Source organism: Nycticebus coucang, chromosome X, assembly GCF_027406575.1.
Source record: "Nycticebus coucang isolate mNycCou1 chromosome X, mNycCou1.pri, whole genome shotgun sequence".
Taxonomy (NCBI): Eukaryota; Metazoa; Chordata; class Mammalia; order Primates; family Lorisidae; genus Nycticebus; species Nycticebus coucang.
The window spans coordinates 129198558-129208473 of record NC_069804.1 but is presented as its reverse complement, the minus strand read 5'-3'; the positions used below and the strand labels follow the sequence as shown (position 1 = coordinate 129208473).

The 9916-nt window shown below is 42.3% G+C and overlaps 1 protein-coding gene and 1 pseudogene across 2 annotated transcripts; one reads left to right on the top strand and one right to left on the bottom strand.

Moving 5' to 3' along the window:
- Positions 1-854: 854 nt before the first annotated feature.
- LOC128577434 (dihydrolipoyl dehydrogenase, mitochondrial-like) lies at positions 855-2397 on the bottom strand (annotated as a pseudogene). Its single transcript, XR_008377572.1, has one exon. The product of XR_008377572.1 is annotated as a dihydrolipoyl dehydrogenase, mitochondrial-like (transcript).
- A 6093-nt stretch (positions 2398-8490) lies between these two features.
- LOC128577436 (aquaporin-3-like) lies at positions 8491-9673 on the top strand. The gene has a single exon (XM_053579665.1). It carries the CDS (start codon positions 8543-8545, stop codon positions 9413-9415), a length of 873 nt encoding a protein of 290 aa, XP_053435640.1. The 5' UTR covers positions 8491-8542; the 3' UTR covers positions 9416-9673.
- Positions 9674-9916: the final 243 nt, after the last annotated feature.

Genomic DNA, 9916 nt, shown 5'->3' with positions numbered 1-9916 from the left:
TTAGCTAGAAATAGTCTACAGGCAGCTCTACCTTTGTACAAAAGGAAGTATAGGAACTTAGTGGGTCTAGCAGCTTAATACCTTTTTTTTTTTACATCAGTTAGGTTTATACATATTTGAATCGTATTCAAATGACTGACTTGTTTCCAATATGAAAACCAAATTTAAAATGTCTTGATCACCTTGCTTCAAACATAACTGTTCACATACCATACTCCAGCTCCATCCATGTAAAAGTAAATTAACTTTTCTGTATCATAGATAAAAGCTAATAACAAATTTCAGTGATGTTGAACCTTTCTTTTTTTTTTTTTTTTTTTGTAGAGACCGAGTGTCACTTTATGGCCCTCGGGTAGAGTGCCATGGCATCACACAGCTCACAGCAACCTCCAATTCCTGGGCTCAAGCAATTCTCTTGCCTCAGCCTCCCGAGTAGCTGGGACTACAGGCGCCCGCCACAACGCCCGGCTATTTTTTGGTTGCAGTTCAGCCGGGGCCAGGTTTGAACCCGCCACCCTCGGTATATGGGGCAGGCGCCTTACCGACTGAGCCACAGGCACCGCCCTATGATGTTGAACCTTTCATAAGTAGTATGAAAATATGGGTTGATGAATCTTTTGCAGAATGCCACTATGAGTAGCTTTCTGTCCTGCATATTAACGTACTGAAAAAAAATAAAAAATACAGATATGAGATTATCCATTCTGTCCAAACCTATCAAATACCTTCCAAAAGATTCATAGTTCAGTCCTAGGAATTCCTGGAGCTGCGAGCATATCCTGTTCAGAAATGCAACTTCTACAATAGCTCCCAGGAAATTTCAGGAAAAAAAAAATATATATATATATATATATATAATCTTCTATTTAAAAGTTGATAGGTTTGCCAAATGATGCAGCCAGGTTTGCTTCTCTAAAGGCTTCTGATAAGGTTGGATGTGCGTGACAGACTCTAGCTATATCTTCACAGGATGCTCCATATTCCAAAGCAAGAGCAGCTTCATTTACCATTTCTCCAGTACCTGGTCCAAGAATATGTGCTCCTAGTACACTGTTGATTTCTGCCCAAGAATCGTCACCATGCCGTCTGTATCAGCGTTTGTCTGAGCTCTGCTGTTAGCAGCAAATGGGAATTTCCCAACTTTGTACTCAATGTCCTCTTCTTTCAACTGCTCTTCTGATTTGCCAACCCAAGCAACTTCAGGGTGTATGTAAATCACTGATGGTACACAATTGTAGTCGATGTGCACAGCACCACCAGCCATTCCTTCAACACACATAATACCTTCATCCTCTGTTTTGTGAGCCAGCATTGGACCAGCAACTACATTACCAATGGCATAGATATTTGGAATTTTAGTTTGGAATCTGGTATTGACTGGAATTCTACCTCTGGGATCTAGTTCAATTCCAAGCTGTTCTAGTCCCAAATTCTGAGTAAACGGTCATCAGCCAATGCAAACCAAGAGTACATCACAAGTGATAACTTCAGCTTTACCACCAGAAGCAGCTTCAATAGAAACATCAATTTTTCCATCTGACTTCTTGGTAGCACCAGTAACCTTTGTATTCAACTTAAATGTAAACCCCTGTTTTAGAAGGATGCGTTGAAAGTTTTTAGATATTTCCATGTCAATTCCAACTCCATCTACGTGACCCAAAAATTCAACTCCTGTCACGTCTGCACCAACTCTTTGCCAAACTGAACCCAATTCTACACCTATTAACGCCTGCACCAATAATAACCTTCTTCTCTGGAACTTTTTTAAAACATAAAGCTCCTGTGGATGACACTACTGCATCTTCATCAATCGTGATTCCAGGAAAAGGAGTAACTTCTGAACCCGTAGCAATGAGAATGTTCTTTGTGTCAATAACCTGAGTGCTGCCGTCAGTTTTCGTAGCAGTGACCTGATTTTTGCCAGTTATCTTTCCATATCCATCGACATGAACAACCTTATTCTGCTCCATCATCTTATCTAAATTCAAGCGAAATTCAGGCATTTCAATTCCTCTAGATGCAAAATCTTTTCCATGGGCCATATGATAATAATGAGAGTTATTTAATAAAGCCTTAGATGGAATACAACCAACATTCAAGCATGTTCCACCAAGTGTTTCATTTGTCTCAATGCAGACTGTCTTGAAGCCTAACTGGGCAGCTTTAATAGCAGCAACATACCCTCCAGGACCAGAACCTATAACTGTTACATCAACATCAATTGACCGATCTGTGTAAGTTCTCAGAGGCGCTGCAGAAAGTCCCTAGAGGCTATGAGATATTCGATTGAAATGGCCCCTCTTGGCCAAGGAGTAGTACACACGACTCCAGCTGCATTTTCCCCCTTGAATTTTCTTTCCGCCAATGCTTTCACCTCCTCTAAGCGTCTCCGCCACTTCACCAGCTTAATACCTTCTAAGAAGTACCCATAACAAGCTGAACTTTATCTGAGCCCCAGCAGGTAAGAATGCCCCCACCCCTTTATATTCTGGCTAAACTCAAAGGACTACTGTGCTCTCCTATGTTCCCTGGATCACTCCCTTGATTACCAGCATCTATAAAATTCTAGGCTCCCGGAGGCGAAGCAAGATGGCAGCCGAGTAACAGCTTCCTTGCATCTGGGCACCGTGAGTCTGGGGATATAGGACTCCAGGCATCTCTGGCTGGTGGGATCTGCCTACCATCACCCCTGAGAGGATACAGGGAGTCAGCGAGAGACTTCTGGACCCCAAGAGGAGGACTAAAACAGTGGAAAACCGGCAAGTGGTCGCGTGTGTTCAATCCATCTAAACCCGCCCGCAACTTCCACAGGCACAAGAACTTAAAGAGCAAGAGGAAGTGAAAGGAAAATTAGGGCAAGGAAACAGATAAAAGAAATCACCCATGAGGAAGAAACAGCAGAAAACTCCAGGCAACATGAAGAACCAGTCCAGAACAACCCCGCCAAGGGACCATGAGGTAGATACTGCAGAGGATTCCACCTATACAGAAATGTTAGGAATGACAGAAAGGGAATTTAGAATACACATGTTGAAAACAATGAAAGAAATGATGGAAACAATGAAGGAAACTGCTAATAAAGTGGAAAATAACCAAAAGGAAATCCAAAAACAGAATCAAATAAGAGATGAACGATATGAAGAATATAAAAAGGATATAGCAGAGCTGAAGGAAATGAAACAGTCAATCAGGGAACTTAAAGATGCAATGGAAAGTATCAGCAACAGGTTAGACCATGCAGAAGAAAGAATTTCAGAGGTAGAAGACAAAGTTTTTGAGATAACTCAGATAGTAAAAGAGGCAGAAAAGAAGAGAGAGAAAGCAGAACGTTCACTGTCAGAATTATGGGACTTTATGAAGCGTTCCAACATACGAGTTATAGGAATTCCAGAAGGGGAAGAAGAATGCCCCAGAGGAATGGAAGCCATACTAGAGAATATTATAAAAGAAAATTTCCGAAATATCACCAAAGATTCTGACACACTGCTTTCAGAGGGCTATTGGACCCCAGGTCGCCTCAACTCTAACCGAGCTTCTCCAAGACACATTGTGATGAACCTGTCCAAAGTCAAGACAAAAGAAAAGATTCTGCAAGCTGCCAGGAGTAAGTGCCAGTTGACCTACAGGGGCAAATCCATCAGAGTGACCGCAGACTTCTCTAATGACACTTTCCAAGCAAGAAGACAATGGTCATCTGCCTTTAATCTACTTAAACAGAACAATTTCCAGCCCAGAATTCTGTACCCTGCCAAGCTAAGCTTCAAAATTGACGGAGAAATCAAATCATTTACGGATATACAAACATTGAGGAAATTCGCCACAACAAGACCAGCTCTACAGGAAATACTTCAACCTGTTCTGCACACGGACCACCACAATGGATCAGCAGCAAAGTAAGAACTCAGAAATTAAAGGACAGAACCAAACCTCCACACTGATGCAAAAGACAAAACTAAGCAATGGACTCTCACAAAATAAGATGAATAGAATACTACCACACTTATCAATTATCCCAATAAATGTTAATGGCTTGAATTCTCCACTGAAGAGACATAGAATGGTTGACTGGATTAAAAAACACAAGCCATCCATTTGCTGTCTGCAAGAAACACACCTGGCTTCAAAAGACAAATTAAAGCTCCGAGTCAAGGTTGGAAGACAATTTTTCAGGCAAATGGAATTCAGAAGAAAAGAGGAGTTGCAATCTTATTTTCAGATACATGTGGATTTAAAGCAACTAAAGTCAAAAAAGACAAAGATGGTCACTTTATATTGGTCAAGGGAAAAATACAACAAGAAGACATTTCAATTCTAAATATCTATGCACCCAACTTAAATGCTCCCAGATTCTTGAAACAGACCTTACTCAGTCTGAGCAATATGATATCTGATAATACCATAATAACAGGGGACCTTAACACTCCTCTTACAGAGCTGGACAGATCCTCTAAACAGAAATTAAACAAGGATATAAGAGACTTAAATGAGACCCTAGAACAACTGTGCTTGATAGACGCCTATAGAACACTCCATCCCAAAGATAAAGAATATACATTCTTCTCATCACCCCATGGAACATTCTCCAAAATTGATCATATCCTGGGACACAAAACAATTATCAACAGAATCAAAAGAATTGAAATTTTACCTTGTATTTTCTCAGACCATAAGGCACTAAAGGTGGAACTCAACTCTAACAAAAATGCTCGACTCCACCCAAAGGCATGGAAACTAAACAATCTTCTGTTGAATAACAGATGGGTGCAGGAAGAAATAAAACAGGAAATCATTAACTTCCTTGAGCATAACAACAATGAAGACACAAGCTACCAAAACCTGTGGGATACTGCAAAAGCAGTTTTGAGAGGAAAATTCATCACTTTAGATGCCTACATTCGAAAAACAGAAAGAGAGCACATCAACAATCTCACAAGAGATCTTATGGAATTGGAAAAAGGAGAACAATCTAAGCCTAAACTCAGTAGAAGAAAAGAAATATCCAAAATCAAATCAGAGATCAATGAAATTGAAAACAAAAGAATCATTCAGAAAATTAATGAAACAAGGAGTTGGTTTTTTGAAAAAAATAAATAAAATAGATAAACCATTGGCCAGACTAACGAGGAATAGAAAAGTAAAATCTCTAGTAACCTCAATCAGAAATGATAAAGGGGAAATAACAACTGATCCCACAGAGATACAAGAGATCATCTCTGAATACTACCAGAAACTCTATGCCCAGAAATTTGACAATGTGAAAGAAATGGATCAATATTTGGAATCACACCCTCTCCCTAGACTCAGCCAGGAAGAAATAGAGCTCCTGAACAGACCAATTTCAAGCACTGAGATCAAAGAAACAATAAAAAATCTTCCAACCAAAAAATGCCCTGGTCCAGATGGCTTCACTCCAGAATTCTATCAAACCTTCAAGGAAGAGCTTATTCCTGTACTGCAGAAATTATTCCAAAAAACTGAGGAAGAAGGAATCTTCCCCAACACATTCTATGAAGCAAACATCACCCTGATACCAAAACCAGGAAAAGACCCAAACAGAAAGGAGAATTTCAGACCAATCTCACTCATGAACATAGACGCGAAAATCCTCAACAAAATCCTAGCCAATAGATTACAGCTTATCATCAAAAAAGTCATTCATCATGACCAAGTAGGCTTCATCCCAGGGATGCAAGGCTGGTTTAACATACGCAAGTCTATAAACGTTATCCACCATATTAACAGAGGCAAAAATAAAGATCACATGATCCTCTCAATAGATGCAGAAAAAGCATTTGATAAAATCCAGCATCCTTTTCTAATTAGAACACTGAAGAGTATAGGCATAGGTGGCACATTTCTAAAACTGATTGAAGCTATCTATGACAAACCCACAGCCAATATTTTACTGAATGGAGTAAAACTGAAAGCTTTTCCTCATAGAACTGGAACCAGACAAGGTTGTCCTCTGTCACCTTTACTATTCAACGTGGTGCTGGAAGTTCTAGCCAATACAATTAGGCAAGACAAGGAAATAAAGGGAATCCAAATGGGAGCAGAGGAGGTCAAACTCTCCCTCTTTGCTGACGACATGATCTTATACTTAGAGAACCCCAAAGACTCAACCACAAGACTCTTAGAAGTCATCAAAAAATACAGTAATGTTTCAGGATATAAAATCAATGTCCACAAGTCAGTAGCCTTTGTGTACACCAATAACAGTCAAGATGAGAAGCTAATTAAGGACACAACTCCCTTCACCATAGTCTCAAAGGAAATGAAATACCTAGGAATATACCTAACGAAGGAGGTGAAGGACCTCTATAAAGAAAACTATGAAATCCTCAGAAAGGAAATAGCAGAGGATATTAACAAATGGAAGAACATACCATGCTCATGGATGGGAAGAATCAACATTGTTAAAATGTCTATACTTCCCAAAGCAATCTACCTATTCAATGCCATTCCTATCAAAATACCAACATCGTACTTTCAAGATTTGGAAAAAATGATTCTGCGTTTTGTATGGAACCGGAAAAAACCCCGTATAGCTAAGGCAGTTCTCTGTAACAAAAATAAAGCTGGGGGCATCAGCATACCAGATTTTAGTCTGTACTACAAAGCCATAGTGCTCAAGACAGCATGGTACTGGCACAAAAACAGAGACATAGACACTTGGAATCGAATTGAAAACCAAGAAATGAAACTAACATTTTACAACCACCTAATCTTTGATAAACCAATCAAGAACATACCTTGGGGGAAAGACTCCCTATTCAATAAATGGTATTGGGAGAACTGGATGTCTACATGTAAAAGACTGAAACTGGACCCACACCTTTCCCCACTCACAAAAATTGATTCAAGATGGATAAAGGACTTAAATTTAAGGCATGAAACAATAAAAATCCTCCAAGAAAGCATAGGAAAAACACTGGAAGATATTGGCCTGGGGAAAGACTTCATGAAGAAGACTGCCATGGCAATTGCAACAACAACAAAAATAAACAAATGGGACTTCATTAAACTGAAAAGCTTCTGTACGGCTAAGGACACAATAACCAAAGCAAAGAGACAACCTACACAATGGGAAAGGATATTTGCATATTTTCAATCAGACAAAAGCTTGATAACTAGGATCTATAGAGAACTCAAATTAATCCACATGAAAAAAGCCAACAATCCCTTATATCAATGGGCAAGAGACATGAATAGAACCTTCTCTAAAGACGACAGACGAATGGCTAACAAACACATGAAAAAATGTTCATCATCTCTATATATTAGAGAAATGCCAATCAAAACAACCCTGAGATATTATCTAACCCCAGTGAGAATGGCCCACATCACAAAATCTCAAAACTGCAGATGCTGGCGTGGATGTGGAGAGAAGGGAACACTTTTACACTGCTGGTGGGACTGCAAACTAGTACAACCTTTCTGGAAGGAAGTATGGAGAAACCTCAAAGCACTCAAGCTAGACCTCCCATTTGATCCTGCAATCCCATTACTGGGCATCTACACAGAAGGAAAGAAATCCTTTTATCATAAGGACACTTGTACTAGACTGTTTATTGCAGCTCAATTTATAATCACCAAAATGTGGAAACAGCCTAAATGCCCACCAACCCAGGAATGGATTAACAAGCTGTGGTATATGTATACCATGGAATACTATTCAGCCATTAAAAAAAATGGAGACTTTACATCCTTCATATTAACCTGGATGGACGTGGAAGACATTATTCTTAGTAAAGCATCACAAGAATGGAGAAGCATGAATCCTATGTACTCAATTTTGATATGAAGACAATTAATGACAATTATGGTTATGGGGGGGAACAGAAAGAGGGAAGGAGGGAGGTGGGTGGGGCCTTGGTGTGTGTCACACTTTATGGGGCAAGACATGATTGCAAGAGGGACTTTACCTAACAAATGCAATCAATGTAACCTGGCTTATTGTACCCTCAATGAATCCCCAACAATAAAAAAAAAAAAAAAATTCTAGGCTCCCAGCTCTGTGCCTGTAGCTCAGCAGCTAGGGTGCCAGCCACATACACCGGAGCTGGAGGGTTCAAACTCAGCCTGGACCTGCCAAACAACAATGACAACTACAACCAAAAAATAGCCAGACATTGTGGCAGCGCCTGTAGTCCCAGCTACTCGGGAGGCTGAGGCAAGAGAATCACTTAAGCCCAAGAGTTTGAGGTTGCTGTGAGCTATGTCGCCATGACGACACTCTACCGAGTGTGACATAGTAAGACTCTGTCTCAAAAAACAAACAAAACAAAACAAAAAAACTCTAGGCTCCCTTCCTTTTCTTTGAGATCGTCCTCATTAATTCTCCTTAAGGCAGCAGAGTGAATAAAAAAATCATCTCTTTAATTACACAATGCATTTTGTTCTTCACCTCCAAAGTTCCTTTCCTTTCCATAATATCCCCTCCCCTCACCTCCCATGCCTATGTCAATAAGAAAGGTTTTTGTGCACAGCTCGCTGCGCCCGCTGCTCCTTCCCGCCCGACTGCGCTGCGCCTGCCACCGCCATGGGCCGACAGAAGGAGCTGGTGTCCCGCTGCGGGGAGATGCTCCATATCCGCCACCGGCTGTTCCGCCAGGCTCTGGCTGAGTGCTTGGGGACCCTTATTCTCGTGATGTTTGGCTGTGGTTCTGTGGCCCAGGTCATACTCAGCAGGGGCACCCATGGTAATTTCCTTACCATCAATTTGGCCTTTGGTTTTGCTGTCACCTTGGGCGTCCTCATCGCTGGCCAGGTCTCTGGGGCCCACCTGAACTCTGCTGTGACCTTTGCCATGTGCTTCCTGGCCCATGAGCCCTGGATCAAGCTGCCCATCTACACCCTGGCTCAGACTCTGGGAGCCTTCTTGGGTGCTGGGATTGTTTGGGGGCTGTACTATGATGCAATCTGGAGCTTTGCCAGCAATCAGCTTGTAGTCTCCGGCCCCAATGGCACAGCTGGCATTTTTGCCACCTATCCCTCTGGACACTTGGACATGGTCAATGGCTTCTTTGACCAGTTCATAGGCACAGCCTCCCTCATCCTGTGTGGGGTTGTTGACCCCTACAACAACCCTGTCCCCCGTGGCCTGGAGGCCTTCACTGTGGGCCTGGTAGTCCTGGTCATTGGCACTTCTATGGGCTTCAACTCTGGCTATGCTGTCAACCCTGCCCGGGACTTTGGCCCTCGCCTTTTCATCGCCATTGCTGGCTGGGGTTCTGAAGTCTTCACAACCGGCCGGCACTGGTGGTGGGTGCCCATTGTCTCTCCACTCCTGGGCTCCATCGCGGGTGTCTTTGTGTACCGGCTCATGATTGGCTGCCACCTGGAGCAGCTCCCACCCTCCACTGAGTCGGAGAATGTCAAGCTGGTCCATGTGAAGCACAAGGAACAGGTCTGAGTGGGCAGGAGGCCACCCTGCCCACCCCTGAGCATCCACTGACTGTGCAGGGGCCACTACCTAGAAGCCCCCTTCATTATCCCCGTCTACCTGCATCTGGCTAGATAGCCCCCTTCAGGATTTCCACTAGACCCTGCCCAGATAGGACCTTAGGCTACTGCCCTTAAGGTGTGGTGGAATGGGGTTGTGTCAATACATCCCTTAATCTCCCAAAAAGAGAGAATGGGCAGCAGGTGTGTGCTCACGTGTGTGTGTGTGTGTGTGTGTGTGTGTGTGTGTGTGAGAGAGAGAGAGAGAGAGAGAGATTTCCCAGATATTCAGGGCAAGGGACCAAGCAGAGAGTATTCTAGCTACAGGGGGAGCCCAGCAAGAGGGGAAGGTAATATGTTCTTCTGTGAACCAGGAAAGTGCCAGAGCATGCATGTTTCAGGGGCCCCATATGGAGGAGGTCCAATGAACGTTTCTGATTGTGTGTGTCTGCCCTTTTTTCTAAGCAGAAGC